The 18,163-nt window shown below is 55.0% G+C and overlaps 9 protein-coding genes and 1 non-coding gene across 10 annotated transcripts; 5 read left to right on the top strand and 5 right to left on the bottom strand.

The window, feature by feature from the left end:
• Positions 1-281: 281 nt before the first annotated feature.
• On the top strand, positions 282-1,714 carry W97_04342 (uncharacterized protein; the record flags this gene model as incomplete). The annotated part of the gene is made up of 4 exons (XM_007782233.1): positions 282-312; positions 367-606; positions 677-1,529; positions 1,636-1,714. The coding sequence occupies 4 exons, from the start codon at positions 282-284 to the stop codon at positions 1,712-1,714; spliced, it is 1,203 nt and encodes a 400-aa protein (XP_007780423.1).
• A 764-nt stretch (positions 1,715-2,478) lies between these two features.
• W97_04341 (uncharacterized protein) lies at positions 2,479-3,300 on the top strand (the record flags this gene model as incomplete). The annotated part of the gene is made up of 1 exon (XM_007782232.1): positions 2,479-3,300. The coding sequence occupies one exon, from the start codon at positions 2,479-2,481 to the stop codon at positions 3,298-3,300; it is 822 nt and encodes a 273-aa protein (XP_007780422.1).
• A 728-nt stretch (positions 3,301-4,028) lies between these two features.
• W97_04340 lies at positions 4,029-4,136 on the bottom strand. The gene has a single exon. It is a non-coding gene; the product is annotated as a tRNA-Leu (tRNA).
• A 700-nt stretch (positions 4,137-4,836) lies between these two features.
• Positions 4,837-6,303, bottom strand: W97_04339 (uncharacterized protein; the record flags this gene model as incomplete). The annotated part of the gene is made up of 1 exon (XM_007782231.1): positions 4,837-6,303. One exon carries the CDS (start codon positions 6,301-6,303, stop codon positions 4,837-4,839), a length of 1,467 nt encoding a protein of 488 aa, XP_007780421.1.
• A 483-nt stretch (positions 6,304-6,786) lies between these two features.
• Positions 6,787-9,098, bottom strand: W97_04338 (uncharacterized protein; the record flags this gene model as incomplete). The annotated part of the gene is made up of 5 exons (XM_007782230.1): positions 6,787-7,071; positions 7,126-7,214; positions 7,267-7,728; positions 7,780-8,914; positions 8,964-9,098. 5 exons carry the CDS (start codon positions 9,096-9,098, stop codon positions 6,787-6,789), a joined length of 2,106 nt encoding a protein of 701 aa, XP_007780420.1.
• An 18-nt stretch (positions 9,099-9,116) lies between these two features.
• W97_04337 (uncharacterized protein) lies at positions 9,117-9,524 on the bottom strand (the record flags this gene model as incomplete). The annotated part of the gene is made up of 3 exons (XM_007782229.1): positions 9,117-9,182; positions 9,240-9,332; positions 9,405-9,524. The coding sequence occupies 3 exons, from the start codon at positions 9,522-9,524 to the stop codon at positions 9,117-9,119; spliced, it is 279 nt and encodes a 92-aa protein (XP_007780419.1).
• A 701-nt stretch (positions 9,525-10,225) lies between these two features.
• Positions 10,226-12,404, top strand: W97_04336 (uncharacterized protein; the record flags this gene model as incomplete). The annotated part of the gene is made up of 5 exons (XM_007782228.1): positions 10,226-10,259; positions 10,327-10,530; positions 10,654-10,687; positions 10,747-10,933; positions 10,986-12,404. 5 exons carry the CDS (start codon positions 10,226-10,228, stop codon positions 12,402-12,404), a joined length of 1,878 nt encoding a protein of 625 aa, XP_007780418.1.
• Positions 12,405-12,860: 456 nt separating this feature from the next.
• Positions 12,861-13,212, top strand: W97_04335 (uncharacterized protein; the record flags this gene model as incomplete). The annotated part of the gene is made up of 2 exons (XM_007782227.1): positions 12,861-12,976; positions 13,035-13,212. The coding sequence occupies 2 exons, from the start codon at positions 12,861-12,863 to the stop codon at positions 13,210-13,212; spliced, it is 294 nt and encodes a 97-aa protein (XP_007780417.1).
• A 1,069-nt stretch (positions 13,213-14,281) lies between these two features.
• W97_04334 (uncharacterized protein) lies at positions 14,282-16,161 on the top strand (the record flags this gene model as incomplete). The annotated part of the gene is made up of 5 exons (XM_007782226.1): positions 14,282-14,575; positions 14,638-14,760; positions 14,817-15,824; positions 15,898-15,985; positions 16,040-16,161. 5 exons carry the CDS (start codon positions 14,282-14,284, stop codon positions 16,159-16,161), a joined length of 1,635 nt encoding a protein of 544 aa, XP_007780416.1.
• Positions 16,162-16,252: 91 nt separating this feature from the next.
• W97_04333 (uncharacterized protein) lies at positions 16,253-18,142 on the bottom strand (the record flags this gene model as incomplete). Its single annotated transcript, XM_007782225.1, has 1 exon — positions 16,253-18,142. One exon carries the CDS (start codon positions 18,140-18,142, stop codon positions 16,253-16,255), a length of 1,890 nt encoding a protein of 629 aa, XP_007780415.1.
• Between the last annotated feature and the right edge of the window lie 21 nt (positions 18,143-18,163).

The raw sequence follows: 18,163 nt of genomic DNA, 5'->3' as shown, positions 1-18,163 counted from the left end.
TTCGGCCTTGCGAGCAGCTCCTGACCACTGCGTGATATATCTCGACCACTTGACGACAGAACTTTGAAGACTTCGGGAAGGCCAAACCACCTCCACCGAGATGGAGTGGGGAACAACACCAAGGCGGTTTCGGACGTCGTTCCGGGGTTACGAATAGTCGACGTCATATGTACTAGTCCTCTGAAGACCGCTCAGCTTCCTGATAAAGGCATGCCGCTTCTGGAGGCTGCCCTTTCTCAATCTTCAGTCCTGCGGCAGTATCATCCAGTCCTACGTCCACAATGCCTTCCGCAATTGTTACCGGTGCCACAGGTACATCACCCCCCGCCTGTTACCTAACGTCCATAGCTGACAGTTCTCTGACAGGCATCCTCGGCCGCGAAATCGTCCTCGAGTTGGGCAAGAATCCGCAGCAATGGCCTACCGTGCACGCCCTATCCCGCAGCAAGAAGGATGCCTACCCCGACAGTGTTGTCCACAACCATATAGACCTCACCTCGTCAGCGGACGACATGGCGAAACAGCTGGAGAATGTCAAAGCCGACTATGTCTTCTTCGCCGCATACCTTCAAAAAGAGACGGAACAGGAGAATTGGGACGTTAATGGTAACAACCCATAGTCACATAGCCGCGCGTCCATATATGCAACAGCCACGCTAATCCCCGCTTCCCACAGGCGACATGCTCGAGAATTTCCTCTCCGCCCTTGACAAAACCGGCGCCTCGCAGCAAATCAAGCGCATCATCCTCGTTACCGGCGCAAAACAATACGGCGTCCATCTCGGGCAGCCCAAGAACCCGATGGTCGAATCAGACCCCTGGCTCACCGGGCCAGACCGGCCCCCTAACTTCTACTATCGCCAGCAAGAGGTCTTACACACATACTGCAAGGATAAGCCTATCGACTGGGTCGTTACATACCCGAACGATGTTATCGGGTTTGCGAAGGGCAACTTCATGAATCTCGGCACGTCCGTTGGGCTTTACGCCGCTGTAACGAAGGAGATGGGACAGGAGCTGGTCTTCCCAGGCAGTGAGACGTTCTACACCAGATTTGACTGCTTCACCTTTTCGCGCCTACACGCGCAATTCTGCGTCTGGGCGGCCCTGGAGCCACGCGCTGGCAACGAAGCGTTCAATGTTGTGAATGGGGACGCGGAGAGCTGGCAGAACCTGTGGCCGAAGTTAGCGGCTCGCTTTGGGCTCAAGGTCAAGGAGGACCAATTCTTGCAGGACGCGCCCGATGCAAGCACTGCGGAGTTGGCGGAGCGACCGCCGCTGGCGGAGGTGGAGAAGGAGGTCGGGCTTGTGGGGAAGGTCAAGCAGAGTAAAGTTGAGCAGAGGATTGACCTCACGAAGTGGAGCCAGAAGCCGGAGGTCAAGAAGGCATGGCAGAGTCTTGCGGACCGCGAGGGACTGGAGAAGGATGCGTTCGAAAAGGCCACTTGGGACTTCTTGGGGTTTGTGCTGGGCAGGAACTACGACTTGGTGATTAGTATGAGCAAAGCGAGGAAGCTTGGGTGGACTGGGTGAGTACTCCACTGGCTTTCCTTGGCACAGCCCCACCATCCCTGCGGGAATCCTTTTACATTGCGGGTAGACATGAGTCTGAGATCGCTAACACTCGTATTGCAGATATATTGACACCTGGGACTCCTTGTCGGAGGTGTTTGACGATCTTGAGAGCGAGAAGATCTTGCCGAAGACGAAGTAACGAAGCGATGAGTGTATCTACTCGAACGATGTACCAAAACATACCACTATGTGTCCAGCACTATCGTAATTAGACTCTTGGTGTCAAGAACCGCGACTGTGCTATCATACACTCACTGCCGAATGCCTGAGCCGTGTTCACAGACCTGATTTGGTCGAAGATCTATGTTCTGCCTGGTAGGGTTAGCGTGGCACCGAGCTGACCTAAACTCAGCGTTATCACTTTTCACACGCACCATACTGTCCTTAGCTGAGTCGGTCCTTCTACAATTTTAACAGAGGTGGCACAGGACGACGATGTTGCAATTATTATCAGTTATCTTATACCATGGGAGCAGCCCGCTCATCATATGATCAAGCTATATGTCCGCAACACTTTCGCAGCTCAGGTATGGAAACCTTGCCGCTTGGCGGGCAAGCGAAGATAGCAACCCAAGGTTGGTGAATTAGTAATATCTGGACGACCACTGGCAGATGGAGGTAGGTTGTGCGCGACCAAAACATCAATATTCCACGCTCTCTGCCTCTCTTCATCTTTTCACCATCGCACACAATACTCCCAACATCACTATAATCCAGGCTGCACTGTCTGTCGCGCTTCACCCATACATACATTACCCCAAACATTGACACAACGTTGTCTGCGTTTCTTTCACACCCCACACAACACTCCGGACATCCTGATAATACAGAGTGTTCCCTCGGCACCTCCGTCATCCTCTCGTCCTCCTCCACTTCCATCACACCACCTGCTCGTAAAGTACGATGAATCAAGCCAAGAAGCACGCGGTCCTCAACCAACGGTCATACCGCCACAAAACGCAAAAATTGCGCCAAGTTACGCTTATTCAATATCCGACCGACTTACTGAACGATTTACCTCAAATCACCGATGAAGGCGTATTTATCGAATTTCCATCCTCGCCACCATTACGCGCAGTGCTGGTCCTAAATCCAACCCATGAAGACATCATCACCAACATCGGCTTTGTGGAGGAAGGACACACAGAGCGGAGGCTCGCAAACTGGCTAGACGGCATTACCCACGATTCAATCTCTCCAGAAAAGCTCGCAACTCTCGAATCGGAGATGCGGCACGGCCTCGCGCTTTTTCCAAAAATCGAGGAACCAGACGAAGAATGGGACGGAACCGGCACACTACCTCGCTACGACAGCGGCGCCGCGGGCTGCCACAAACCTACATGCCGCTCTGTTCGCAGCATTGTGCAGACCTTTCGCCCATCGCAACCAACACGCATTCCGCGCCCGCGCCCGGTCGTCCCCACCCCTGTCCGCCGCCTTGTCCACAAGCTCCTACATCCGCCAACTTGGGGCCGGGACGCCACGGGTCGTGCGACTCGCGAGTGGTTATCGAAGGCAGCACCGAAACACTTCAACATCCATGGAATAATGAGGGAGAGTTCGGAGCTGAGGGTTTATGGGAGACGGGTGTTGGGCGTGGATGCGGAAACCGCACTATGGTGGCGCGGCATGGAGGAGGAGAACGCCTGGAAGGGCAAGGGTGTTGGGTTGGGCGGCTTGATGGGGGAGGTGGGGTTGATGGTTGGTGGAGGGATGGGGTGGTGAGAGTGTTGTGGTGTTGCGTTGTTAGGATGATACCCGGATCGCGTTGGAGTTGTATAGTTTATGGTTACAAGAAATTCTGTTCAGCTGCGCATTGAAAGCCGCTCGTAGCCTTGAAAGTGAATTGCCTAAGCATACAGTCCACAGGTCAAAGACGCCTTACATGATCGATGCATTGAAGAGCCAGACTGCTGAGCATCTTTTGATTTCTATCGCATTGAATCGGTCTAGCTACTTTATGATCGACAAGGCCGCAAGTCCAATTTAATGGAGAATCTAGTGTTGGAAAAGCTAAAGCATAGATGCGGCAACGGAGTTTCCGGGCGGGAGTATCAAGCTGCCCTACAGTTGACAAGATCACGAGTCCACTTCGATCGTGGATCAGTTCCCAGACAAGCCGAAGCATAGATGCGACAACGAACTTTGCGGGTAAGATCGTCTAGCTGCTCTGCAATGGACAATACTAGGAGGCCAGTTTGATCACGAATCTGGGGTTGAATCAGCTAGAGTAAAGATGCGACAACGATCTTTCAGGATGGCTCTTGGGCCTAGTATCGCCTTCTCGTCGCCTCTATCAACCTCATCACGACAGACATACACGATCTCTTCTCGTCTGCACGATGTGAAGTCGAACAGTTTCGTGCAAAAGAAGATGATAAGGAAGCGCTCCCACATGCTGCGGAGTGCTTTGTAGAGGGAGAGAGCCGCAAAAGCAAGCACAAAAGGAATGATGATGAGAGTGGGACTTGAACCCACGCGGATTTCTCCACCAGGAATTTTGCGTATTGTATTAAGGTGTGACCTTAACCTGGCGCCATAACCAACTCGGCCATCTCACCGTGGTTGCTGAAGAAACGTGGCTGTTTTAAATCATATATTTGATAAATTGCTCAGCGGCGATGACCCCGCTCTTGCAAACTCATGAATATCCTGCGGCCTTCTGGCCGGACAAACTCCGGGCCGACCGCTAGTCCGAATGCCGCACGGACGTAAACTCCAAGTGCTCCTGGCAGCTCCAATACGGGTTTAAGACTAATACTGCCAGGGAAAGGACAAGCTCATGGCGTGTTGAAGCCGCTTGGAAGAGCATCGAGCAGACCGGATCTCCACCGGGTTCTGTGCAGCCTCACAGCTGAATAATCAAGTAGTTGGTTGTGTTTGCGCCGCTGCGGCTACCACTTTGACGCAATGTTTACAAGGTGCTCCGCGCTTGAGTATAACAGCGCTTTTTGGTCTGGAGGTAGAACGGGCACTTCACCGTGGTTGGATAGTGTCCAACGCATGTGCGGCGGGAGGTCCAAGAACTCGAGGCAGGCATGGGAAGGATGATGCTGAAGTAGCTCGATGAGTTTGTACACATCTTGAGGTAAGCAAGAGTAATCACATGTGCATATGGAAATCGAAGTCATTTCCAGAGAACCACCCAATTTTTTTTGGCGTTATCGCAATTCCATGAACCACCGAACGCCAACGCCATACCTAGCTCAGGGAGCAACTGCCAGAACTTACCTCTCTACTCAACCCCCTCAGCCTCAAAACCTAGCACTCACCCACCTCCCCCTTCTTCTTCTTCTTCTGAATCCTCCTACCCAGGACCTCCCTCCCTGGCCAGACATACACCTCCGCCTCCCCCGTCAAAAACCGCCACAGCTCCTCCGGAATCCCCAGCCTGGCAGGCCCATAAGTCCTTAACATCGACCCCGGCTTGAGATGGTGATCGTTCCTGCGGAAATGCTTCGGGAACTCCTTCGCGAGCCACGAGCGCTTGAGGCGGCCGGACCCGTGCCAGAGAGCCTTGTCGTCCGGGGCGAGCATGCGCTGCATCACCGCTTGGATCTCGGGGGAGACTTCGAGGTCGTTCGGCGGGGTTGTGGAGGCGGGGGGCTGGACATCCAAGGCCTCCGCAAGCGCCGCTTCCGCGGCCGTGGCTCCGTCGTCTGCTTCAGCTTCGGCTGCGGGCACCAACCCCTCCATCTCAAGTGTGTCGGCATCAAGCTCCTGCACCGAGTAGTCAACCAACCCACCATTGAGCCACTGCCAGTACCTAGGCGGTATGCGCAGCGCCTCAGCGCCGTATTTCCACAGCGGCGACCTCTTGCGCAGCCGATATCCCCCACACTTGGGGAAATGCTCGGGAAGGGTCAGCGCAAGCCACCGCCGTTCCAGATGGCCGTTCTTCCGTGTTGCGTCGCGGGGTGGATGCAGGAGGCGCGCGACGACGGTTTGGACTGCATCGGGAATGGTAGGGAGGGCGGAGGCGCGCGGGGGAGGACGCGCTGCAAGTGGGTAGGGCGCTGCGCGGCGGGTGGAGCGGGTGGAGGGTTTGGCGGTCTTACCTGTTTTTGTTGGTGCGGGAGGATTGGCAGCGGGAGGCGCTGCAAGGGCGGCTGCCGTACCGTCGTGGTAGCCTGCCTCATAGCCTGCGGCGAAGTTTGTGAAGCCGGGGAGCTCGGTCTCCATGTCGGTGTCTGGGCTTGGATCGACATCGCCCGCCGCGAACTGAGTTGGGTTAATATAGTAGGGGCCACTGGCATCGGGTATCTCACCTAGATGGGGTCCATCGCTTCCTGACTGCGCAGTAGCGTTGAAGCTGCTACCCGGGACTTCAGGGTAGCGAGATTGATAGTTCCCAACATTGAACGGGCTCACAAGGGCGTCGACGTTGTTGTTCAACCCCTGTCCTGGAGCATTGAAGCCGAAGTTGCTGTTCGCTCCCCGAACAGCCCAGAAGCTATTATCCCCCGTTCGATGAACCTGGAAAGCGTTAGCAGGGGGATTGGAAGTCTCACCTGGGCCACTGAGAGCCAGCAAGGCCGGGTCAATGACTATGTCGGCCCGACCTCTCATGATACTGTCCCGGTTAGAGAAGTTCTGCATGCTCCCGTTCTGTCCTGTCATCGCCGCGTACTGACTCTGACCTGTCGTCCCCGGACCGGCCAAGGAAAAATCTCCTCCGAGATCCATGTCGATATCGAGGTTCGCTGTGTTCGAGTTCTGAAATCTCATGGTAAAATGCTCAGAGGTGAAATGCGATTCTCGAAGTCGAAGCTGGATGTTTGGATTGGGTGGTGGACAGATCAGTACGGCGGCTAAGCGAGTAAGTTCTGATTTCCCTTAGCTGGGGCCAAGAGTAGTTTTATGAAAGGAGTCCACATTGTGGCTAGTCTGTGAAGGTTGCTCCCGCAGAGCATCGCTCCACAGTCTAGGGTTGACAATGGGATTGTGAGAAAGACAAAGAGACTGATTGGCAAACAAAGTGTGAGCTGCACAATGGCAATGTACTCGGATAAAGAGGGTCGGTGGCCGGCTCAGCGTCTGCAACTGGATTCGCCGGACACAAAGAAGCCGAGGGCTTCGAATAGCACTGTTGGAGGAACATCAACAACTCCCGGATTGGGATCTACAGTGGTTCGCGGAAGGAAAGCCACCAATGTGGTTGAAAAACCCAGTATACATTAAATTACAGGTTAGTTCTCAGTATATCCGCCGCTAGTGGTGCCCCTTTCTGACATAACCATTGGAAGGTCTCTTGACATGGCCGTTAGCAGTTGGAGCACCCTGGCCAGTAAGCCGCGACCAGAGTTCGACGATGCCCGCCCGCCTCGCAGGCAGCATACTGTATTGCAGACTGTACAGGTTCTTGCGGTGGATAGGTGGAACGAAGCGGCCGGTCACAAGGCAGAGGAAAACGCCGGGAGATATGTAGTGCTTCCGTATGCGATTGCCGAGCTGGAAGTACTCATTGAACATTGCGTCGAGCGGTAGAGGAACGGACTGATTGCATTCGCTTAAGCTTTTCTGACGGAACTCCGGCAGGGTGCAGCTTACCTTGAGTGAGATGCAAGACATGGGAGCGGAATCTGCTTGTTCCACCATATGACCGCAACGAGTATCCTGGAGATCAAAACGAATGCCACCTGCGCACTGCCCGTTAGCATAGCTAGATACATTGTGGCTGAAGGCACTTACCTGGTAACCGCTGGGAATCTTTGATACGCAACATGAGCGCAAAAAGCGGGAAATGGTTCAGACAAGCGAGTGCTGTGTCTAGGAACGCCTTCAGCGTGATGATCGCCATCCTCGCTGATGCGAATGTCAGGTAGAACACAAAAACTGTGGGCAGCAAGAAGAAGAGTAGCGTGAACAGTATCGTGCCGAGCAGCAACTGGTCCAGGTCGTAATCGCATGAGTCAATCCGGTTACGCAAGACGTTTCGTTTCTTGCCCCGAAAGAGATGGAACAGGGATGTGATGATTGTCAGTTGCCAGTTGAAGATGCGGGCAGACGCGATGTAGAAGGAGTATATGTGCAGGCTCAGCACAGAGACAAGGTCTGAGAACAGCGAGATCGGCATCGTAGCGCCAGCAAAGCTGGAAAAACCAATGAAGTGCACGATGCCAGGTAACGCTGGTCTTAGCGCAGTCATACAGCCTGTTGTGGTCAGCAGGGCGTCTCGTGAGAAACGAGGTATCCTCCACTTACTTGCCCAGTAGTCAATAACCCACAGGAAGAGATCTCCCAAGAACGCTGCAAGTTCAGTGTTGAGCTTTAGGCCGGCTGGCCAATCCATGAGCCAAGTAATCATCCGCCGGAGTCCTTCAATCGACCAAGCACTCAAGACATTGTCAACCTGGGAAGCGACAAAGTCCGAGTTCTCGATGATATAGGAACCCAGGGCGATCCCGATGATCACATCGTTGGCAACCAGCCACAAGCTGTTGTAGAAGCGGATATACTCCGGATGACTGTTGGTGATGCTTTGCCAGTTCGCTTTTCTCTTTCGCAAGGTCATGTATTGAATGGGCCAGTAGCAGAACTGCTGTAGCCGCAGGTCGACTTGTTGCGCTGTAGCTGAGACATCCTTCAGCGCGGCGGACTCGGGAAGTAATCTCCATTCTAAAATTCGGAGAAGCAGCTCGCCAGCGATACGATGGGCGATAAGTCCGAGGACAAAGAGCTTGGCCACAAGCGGATAGATCCAGATGGTTATGACATGCCAGAGAATGAGGAGGATGTGATCCCATAAGTTACTAGCAGACGCAACAACTCTCTCACTGACGCTTAATGTTCGCTTGAGCCGCATGCCAACAATGCCGACGTTCTGTTGCAGCAACGCAGCGATTTCGGCAGAGCAATTTATCTGGTTGATGATTGTCGGTAGAGCCAACTCTTTCTGCGTCGGGGCATGCTTCACAACAGTATGCAGCTTCAATTTCTCCACGAGCGCCTGTTTCCTCTTCCGCTCTCTTTCTTCCTCCGCATCTATACCGTCTAGAGGGGGTATGCCTCTTCCAGCTTTGTCCGGCTTGTCTCCCAGTGCCAAGGATATGGGTGTCAGAGAAAGATATTGCATGCGAGATGGTTGAGGTCTATCGAACAGTATGATTTGGGCCGTTGTATTGCTCTCTGCTGGGCAGTACACGTGGGGCATGCGAGACCCTGCATGATTAGATGCTGCGAGATGCGCCGGGTTGAAATGCGTAGGCGGCGTTGGAGGATTGACGACACCGAGAACCTGCAGAGCTGATTGCTCACAGCGGTCGAGTATCTGGTGGATGGGATAGGGGCTGTTGCGCAAGAGCGCCTCGGAGCGTAAGGCGTTCTCTACATTGCGAGCCTTGTCCATTGTCAGCCATTGGGCCGCGGAACTTTGGCGGTATATTGACCTCAACATCCCGAAGCACTGTCACCACAAGCACGTCAAGCTCTGAGTTTCTCCATCCAACAAGAACTCCAGCCTGTTGCCCGCATGTTGTGTCGGACGGCCAAAAGACGCGCATCAACCCATTGTTCGTGACCATATCACATAGCGAGGCGGACTAGAAGGATCCTCGACGCTTGAGCTGCTCTCGTGCCGATATGCCACCTCCTCCGGTACGTGGGTGCTGTTGGCGGCCATCAGTGATTCGCTCCTATGTCGTTCAGGGCGTGGCCCTACTGACCAAGTCGATCTCCCGTGCCGCAATGCGCTCGATGGGCAGGATGAAGAGGAAAAAGAAGATGGATAGGATCGCAAAGCCTTTCGCCGCTCGTGTCTGGACACAGATCGTGGTGTTAGCCCTCTGTGATACCGGCGCAGTTGGGGAATGGCGGGCAAGCAAACTCACGACGACGCCGTGATCCCAAGCGAATATGGCCAGTTCATAGAGGCGCGTAACAAGGTCCCAGCGGGCGGTAATGTAGCCAGCTACGAAGATGCCTAGGGTGAGGATGGAGAAGGGGTGCATAGATTGGGTCACGGCAGCTGCAGCATCCCTTGACAAGCTGCCGGCAACGAAGACGGCGGGCCGCTGGCGTTTTCGCGAAAGTCACAGGCGGACGGCGAAGGGATATCAAAGTTGGCCTAAGGCCGGCAGAGGCGGTTAAGGAGGTCAGTCCGATGAGCGAAAAGGACGGCGCGCTTCATAGTCGATTGGATAGTCTACCAAGTGCAATAGCGACCTTCTTTCGTGGGGGTGAGGCTCTGCTTGGAGTGCGCGTTCCTGAAGAGTTGTGCGCCACATCGCTATTGCACGAAAACGGCTTTGATGCCTTACAGCCTTATACCTAGGTAGCTCTGCACGCACTCCCACGGCGCTTCTTTGCTTCTTTGTCTGAACGCTCCACGCACAAACACAGCATCCGTAGCTCCAGCAGACAAACCTGATCTCGGCCCACGCCGTCTGGCAAGTCGAGATCTCTGTGTCTGCCCCGTGGGTAAACATCCACCTGGGCAGTTTCAACCCTCCCCCATCGCCAAATACCGATCCCGTTGGCTCGTTAGTGGGTACCTACCTAGGTAGACTTCACACGGGCACAGCTTCAGAGCATCACGTATATCTCACGCGTCCTCGAAGTTCTGCACGCGTCAAGGACGATTTGCTTGACACGATGCTGGAGACGAGACCGTTCTTTTGTTGAACTTTAGTGCTCGCCAGCAAGGCCAACAATGCCCCAGAACGTATGCAAGTTCTATCTGCAGGGTGAATGCAGATTCGGAGGCAAGGGCAGTACCTCGATTGTTGATGTCGTTCTGACCACTGTTCCCAGATAGATGCAGATTCGACCATCCTGGCGCGAAGCAGTCACAGAACTACAATCAGTACCAGAATCAACCCAGGCCCCAGTATCAAGGCCGGAACCAGAGCCAAGACCCACCTCGATATCAGAATCAAGGTCAAAACCAGAACAGATATGGCGCCTTCCAGGCCGGTTCGGGCAATCCGCCAGGCGGTCCGAGAGGCCAACAAGGAGGTGAGTAGTTGCTAGCGTAGGCCGTTGTTATAGGCTATGCCACCCTCACTGTTACTCTTACCGCATCCCGGCCTCTTCCTGTACACTACCCGCCAGATCATCAGTGCTGAAGCCTTCCCCTAGGGCGGAACTATAACTCGCGCAACCGCGAACTACCGTAAGTCGAGCAGCCTGCTTAGGAGGGGTGGCGGATGTGTTGACGGGGTACGCACGCAGTTACCACCTGAATGCCGAAGTCATAGAAGCCGACCTGAGGGACGACCTCCCGACATGGATTCTCTCGGAGTACGGGCCTGGCAGAAACCCTCCGAGGGGTCTGTTTGGCAGTGGCGTCGAAATGAGTCCTGAGGAGATGCGTACGCTGTACTATCTCGGTATGGCCAACGGCAACGTGCAAGAAGCAGTAAGACTGACTCATTCTATACATCTCGTGGATGCCTGCTAAGATATTGCAGCAACAACATGAGAACAACCTCGTCAATCAAGCCCGTCAAATGCACCAAAAGGTGCTCCACGATCTGGACGGCGCGCTCGACTATGTCATTCGGGGCGAAACAGAGCATCCAAACCGACTTGACATCGTCAAGCAGTCCATGAGTTCGAGCCAACAAAGTCCGAACCAAGGTGCACTTCTGCATAACCGTCCGTCAACTTCATCGGGAGGAGCCTTTGGCCGACCCTCGCAACCAGGCTCGCAGACTGCTTTTGGCAGGCCATCGCTTGGGCAACCATCCGCTCCTGCCTTTGGACAGCCATCTGCTGCTGCCTTTGGTCAACCTACAGCCTCTGCATTTGGGCAACCGTCTGTACCAGCATTCGGGCAACCGTCCGCACCTTCATTTGGTAAACCAACCCTACCCGCTCAGCCATCTTCATTCGGCCAGCCATCCTCGAACGCATTCGGCGGCGCACCTACCGTGCCATTTGGTACGGCTCCTTCTGGAGGGTTTGGGCAATCGAATCAGAATGTCCAACACACCAATGCATTCGGTCAACCGCAGCCAAGTCCGATGGATACAGGAACGAGCACATCATTCACCCCTATGTCCGCGGGGGGGTTCGGGCAACCTTCCGGGTCTGCGCCGTCAGCTCCATTTGGTGCAGCACTCAACTCAACGTCCACCGGTGGGTTTGGGCAGCCTTTGGGCACTGCACCCCCAAACCCGTTTGGCGCGGCGCCCAGCTCAATATCCACAGGTGGGTTTGGGCAGCCTTCAGGACCCGCGCCTCCGAATCCCTTCAGCAGCGCTCGAGGCCCGGCACCAGCACCAAGTAGTTTCGGACAGCCTTCGAACCAGCCTTCGAACCAAGCGCTAGCAGGCGCCGTCAACTCGATCAGCACCGCGACAAACGGTATCCTGTCTTCCGGAGGCTTCGGCCAGCCCCCACTCCCGACGTCAGTAAACCCCGTCAGCGCCGCATCTGTACTCCCACCCACCGCACCTTCCTCGCAACCGCTCCCCAGTCCCCAAACAAACGGTGCCGCCACCACAAACGGCACCGCCAAGTCTCTCGACGACCTCCCCAGCGCCCCACTCCCCCAACCCCCGCTCTCAACCTACGCAACCCACGACCGCAACAACCGCCTCACGACCTGGAAGGGCCGCCCGGTGCAATACATCCCCCTCCCGGCTACTGAGGGCGCGGATAAGGCGCCTGTGCCGCACTACCAGCGCCCGGAGAATGGCGAGTGGGAGCGTATTTGGTTCCCGGAGGGGATGCCGCCAGCGAATCTGGATGCGGCGCCGGATCCGCAGCGCTGGGGGGAGGGGTTCGCGAAGGCGTATAATTTTGTTAGGGGGAAGGGGGAGTTCTTTGGGGGGGTTATGCCGGAGGAGCCGCCGGGGCATGAGTTTGTTAGGTGGGATGTTTAGGGTGGGTTGGATGGATTGGATAGGGAGGCGGTGATTCTTGCATACGTGAAAATGGCTGTTCTAGGACAAGAGTATCTTCTGGCGATTTGAGTTCTAGGAAAGCTTTGGCTTCAGGATGTGGCGTCAAGAAACTCGAACCTGGACTAGGAGAACTATCTTCGTTTGCTGATCGGTGGCTACGCATGTGATCAATCTCCGGCTATATACTCTGGCATCGCCAGCCTGCGCTCTGATCCTAGTTCATACATTCGTCGGACGTCTTTCACGTAAGGTCTATAAAGTTCTTCACGTCCACCACCTCCCTCCTTCATTCATCCTTCAACACAGCCTCTGCAAGGCTTTGAACCAGTCACATTTTTCGAAGGCTTGTCAAGTTTCAGCAACATCTAAGAGGGGCATTCGTTCGTATTGTCATCAAACCCTCTAACAAAGCCCTTGGCTGACAACTGACAGATCATGTCGTCCCGGAGTCCATTTCCGACCAAGTTTGAGGACCTCTCGAAGAAAAAACAAAACCGCAAGCTCAACAAGATTGACGTGATCGAGATGAACTGGGGCAGACCGCTCAACGAGTGCATTCCAGCGGCCATCTGCCCCCGAGTCCCTACTGGACATAGCTCTAAGCCGCAGAAATGCCACAAGGACGCTCCTCTCGAACACAACACAGAACAATGGAGTCCCCGCCTCCTTCACTACCTGGAAAAAATCTCATCCGAGACTGAAGATGACCTTCGCGGCGCCCAACGACTGCTTCTTCGAGCTGTACGTCGCCGCCAAAGCGGCCGCACCCGTCTTTCCACCAGTGTGAAGTACGTCGCCGAACTTCTCCCCTGCGACTGCGAAGAGGCCTTTCCTCGTCTGTTCCCAGGACGCTTCAGCAGAAGGTGTTCCAACTCCTCCGCCACAACCTCACGTGCCGCCACTTCGCGCGCCAGCACGCCAAAGGTCAGCGTCAAGCAGGAAGAAACATGGCTGGCTGGTATCTTGAAGAGTGGGGCAGCTGCCTCACACGCCAGTTCCCCGGCACACCGTATCAAGCGGGAACCGAGGGCGGATTCTGAAGGGGGATCGCCGTCGCCTTCTGTTGCTTACAGGTTGGACAACCAGCTTCTGAGTCACGCAACGCGTTTATGCTAACATCTTAACCAGGAGTCGGCACGGTATGTTTCTTACAAGAACTCGACAGCTTCTGTAGCCACGGGACGCCGGTCTTTGATACTTGAGCTTGATCTTTCGGAGTACGATTCCGATGCTTGAGAGCTGGATAGCACTCTTGAGATCCTCCAAGCCGACTGACCTGGACGCCTTTCCATAGAAAAAAAGAAGAAGTATTCTTTTTCACAGAACGGACACTGGATTTGCACTTGGGATGGGCGGATGCGAACAAGGGGAACCTTTCTACTATGCACGGCTTATGCTTGGATTTGGAGACCGCTTGAGCTTCGAATCTATATTCACCATTTGGCGGAAGTCGTCCTGTTGGCCTTATGCTACATAACAGGACGGACGCTGGATCTGACTCTGGGCTAATAAAGTTCTGACTTGGGCTTCGGGATAGTGAATCGATGGGCTTATTCGCCGGCTTTGCTGGAGTACTGGGTACATAGACTTCTCTATGGATGAAGATACATTACACTTCACATAGCGATTGTTCTACTGTTCACTTGGAACAAAATTGCCTCATTATAAATGTGCTCGATGTTGGCAGTTTGATATATTCATGCATATGAAAATGCCGACTTTCACAAGCGGCCAGAGCGGGGTTCCGGATGCTCATCCTCGTGCTCACCGAGTACTTATATCTAGCACTCAGCAGTACTTTTCCCAAGAGGAGTCACATAGAATATTAGAATTATCTATCCGGCTACATTTCCACCATGGCATCGGATAAAAACTGGCAAGCCATCGCGGCCAGCAAAAGAGAGTCCAACGCCGCCAAGATCCCCGAAGCATGGCGGCTTCCGCAAGACATCTTGAAAGACGTGCACAACTCCTCAGACAAAAACGTCCTAGATATACCGCGAACCTGCGGCATATTGACAGATCAAGAGATTGATATCACGGAGAAACACGATGCTACAGCACTTCTTGAGAAGCTGGCGGCTGGGGAACTCAAGGCGTACGATGTCACCCTCGCTTTCTGCAAGAGGGCTGCTTTGGCGCAGCAGCTGGTAAACAAGGACTCAATTGATGCGCCTTTGACCATGTTTATACTTGACTGACAACCTCTCAGACGAGCTGCCTCACTGAGATCATGTTCGAAGAGGCTCTTGCACGTGCAAAGTCCCTGGATGAACATCTCGAAGAGAAGGGTAAACCAATGGGGCCTCTTCATGGGCTGCCAATTAGTCTCAAGGTAGACACCTCATTCAAAAAAGGGACAAAAGTAATACGCCCGCTCATGGCACGCAGGACTCCTTCAACGTCAAAGGCGTACAAGCAACCGTCGGCTACGTATCCTTCGTCTCGCACCCCCCCGCATCCCAGAACTCCGCCCTGGTCGACATCCTCCTGAGCCAAGGCGCAGTCCTACACTGCAAAACCAACCTCCCGCAGACAATGATGACCGCAGACTCCGAAAACAACGTCTTCGGCCGGACCCTGAACCCCAACAGGCTCTCCCTAACCGCAGGCGGGAGCACCGGCGGCGAAGGCGCCCTGCTCAAGATGCGCGGCTCCCCGCTAGGCGTCGGCACCGACATCGCGGGCTCCGTCCGGATCCCTCCCCATTGTAACGGCGTCTGGGGCTTCAAGCCTACGGTGGGACGTATCCCGTTCAGTGGTAAGACGCCGCCGGGGAGGATGGGCTCGCCGAGCAGCATCCTGCCGTGTATTGGACCCATGGGGCACTCTGCGAGGGATCTGGAGCTGTTTATGAAGACGGTCCTTGATTGTGATCCGTGGCAGCTTGACGAGGGATGTCTCGCGGTGCCCTGGCGAAGGGTTGAGCCAGTTTCGAAGCCGCTGAGGCTTGGGCTGATTCTGGAGGATCCGAAGAGGCCACTTCATCCGTCCATCATGCGGGCTATGAGGACGGCAACGGACGCGCTGAGAGACGCTGGACACGCCATCATCCCGCTGGAGGGCCAATATCCCTCCATCTACGAGACCGCCATCCTAGCGTGGAAGTTCTTCCTCCTCGACCCGGCAAAGACGCCGCTGAAGTATATGAAAGAGGGCAATGAGCCATTCGTCGCATCGCTGGCTACGAGCAGGTTCCCGGAGCTGGACAATTACGAGCCGAACTTGAATGATCTTTTCGACATGAATGTTGAGCGCAGGAAGATCATGAAAGTGTATCACGACCTGGTCGTGCAGAATCAGCTTGACGCTATAGTGATGCCGATGTACCAGGCGACGGCTGTACCGCACGATACGTATGGGCTGCCGATATATACGGTACTGCCAAATGTGATCGATGTAAGTGATGGTTCAACGTTCTCGCACCGAGATCCTTGCTTGAAAGGCGGCGACAACCTCCTGACGCTTATAGTATCCGGCTGCGGCAATACCGTTTTTGAAAGCGTCCAAAGATTTGGACAAGGACTTCGTTCGCAGTGACATAGAATACTTACCTCCTTGTAAGTGATCCGTCCCAGCTTTGAACAGATTCGGGTTGGCTGACAGGCTTGCAGACGACGCTGATGCAGTTGAGGGCGCGCCGTGCGGAATCCAGGTTGTCGGAAAACCGATGCGGGATGAGGTACTCATGAAGGTGCTCAAAGTCATAGAGGATGTGTTGAAGCCCACGACATAATCAAGCCTTCGATCTGTGCAGATAGTCCTATCCTCATTTCGTGAGGCAAAGAAGCTTTCAATTTCCAGCCGGGTTTGGTTGTTCTGGTCTCTCATCCGTCCTTCTTGGCTCTCATGCCCCCTTCATCCCGCGGCATCTTGACGCCCATCAATCCCATCAGGTTTCCGGCTGGTCCAGCCATACCGGCCTGTCCTTTCAAGCTTTCCAGCAAGTTCTTAGCGAGATTAAAGTCGATGTCGACTTCGCCCTCGTCCGAGCTTTCTTCCACATTATGTGTACGTTCCTCGATCAGCGAGCGTCCCTTGCCCTTGTCGATGCCCTTGAGGGCAGCCTCCCTGGGGGTGGGATCCAGATTCAGCGCGCCCGCTTCCTTGAGCTCAGCCTCCATTCTCTGCATGACATCCTCCAACTTCTCCTCTTCCTCGTCGCTGTCTTCCACTTCCACCACCCTGCCAACATCTTGCCTCACGTCGTGCGTCACGACTGGCGCATCGTCCGGTGGCATCCCCATCATCTCGCGCATCATCCTCGCAAACTCGACCTCATCAAACGAGACATCCTTGTCTTCGCCCTCACTGCTGACGTCGCTGTCCTCGGCTTCCTCTTCGTTATCGTCGTCATCGTAATCCATTTCGTCCACCTCTGCCCCCTCCACCCCAGCGTCGTCGTCGTTGAGGAATGCGCCGAACTGCTCTACTATCCTTCGTAGGTTCTCCTGCGCGGCTTTGTCGCCAAACCCCTCCTTACGTTCGCCCTGCCCATCAGCAGTGGCGTTGCCACTGCCATGCCTTCCCCCAGCCTTGCCAGCAAGCTCCCTCTCAAAGTCCTCAAAGTTGATATCCAACCACGCCTCATCGTCCTCTCCTCCCCCCCATCCCTTAATCTCCTCATCACCCGGCAGCTTCTCCTCTCCGCTCTCAACATCCTCAAGTAACACCCGAATCTCCCTCACCGTCTTCCTAGATTGGTTCTGCGGGTCCGCAACCAGCATCTCAAACGCACACGTGAGCTTCATGCCCGTTTCCACGCGGCTAGCCTCCTTCGCACTCGCTGACTGTGGCATCCGGTCTTTCCACGCGGCTGGAGGGGGGAACTCCTGACTCTGCAGCTGCGCGAAGCCGACTTTCGTGAAGCGTACGCTGGTCGTCACGAAATCTGCAGGCGGAAAGCACAGCATGCTAGCGTCGTTGGTGTTGAGTGGACGGAGGGAGATTGGGTCGCGGAGGTAGAAAGCCTCTACTGCGGGGGAGATGGACCCGGGGATGCGGTGCAGGATGTAAGCTAGTTTCCGAGGGATGGTGAGGAGGGAGGTGTGCAGGTTGGAGACGATGGCGGTGGGGTAATTAAGGAGGCGGTGGAGGGCTTCGGCTTCTATTAGGGGGGAGTGGATGAGGGTGGTTGAGGGGTTGGCGACAAGGGAAAGTGCTTCTTTGAGCGTGAGGGGTCCCGATGCAGAGGGAGCCTTTTGGGATGCTGCGTCGGTGGTGGGCTGGAGCGGAATCACGAGCAGCTGCCCGGCGTGCAGCCATACTCTGTTCTCAGCGACCTCGGGGTTCAGCCACTTGGGCAGCACGTTGGCGGCTTCGATGAGGATGAACTCCCCGTCCGTGTCGTAGACTCTGATCCAGGCGTCTGGAAACTGCTTGCTCAGCCCCCGGAGCAAGTAAACAATGAGCCATTCATCCGCAACCGAGTCTCCGTAATCGGTGCGGCCGCGGAGGAGCCAGGAGCCGTCTCCTCGGACAAGATCGAGATTGAAGGCGTCACGCTGCCAGATGTAGTCTTTGAGCAGCTTCTTCGTCAGATCGGATGAGGCTCGCTGGACGGCTTGGAGGCGGCTGCGAATTTGTGCTTCGCTTGACTTGGTGTCGATGATGAAGATCATGTACTCGACGCAGTCTTCTGGGAGGCGCTTTGGGAAGCCGGAGAAGCCTTCCCCGAACCACCTGAGGTCATCCCGAGGGAGATGACCTTGGTCCATGATGGTTCTTGCTTCGGTTGA

The sequence above is a fragment of the Coniosporium apollinis genome (assembly GCF_000281105.1).
Source record: "Coniosporium apollinis CBS 100218 chromosome Unknown supercont1.19, whole genome shotgun sequence".
Taxonomy (NCBI): domain Eukaryota; kingdom Fungi; phylum Ascomycota; class Dothideomycetes; genus Coniosporium; species Coniosporium apollinis.
The sequence above is the reverse complement of the archived record's forward strand: the minus strand, read 5'-3'. Positions and strand labels throughout refer to the sequence as shown.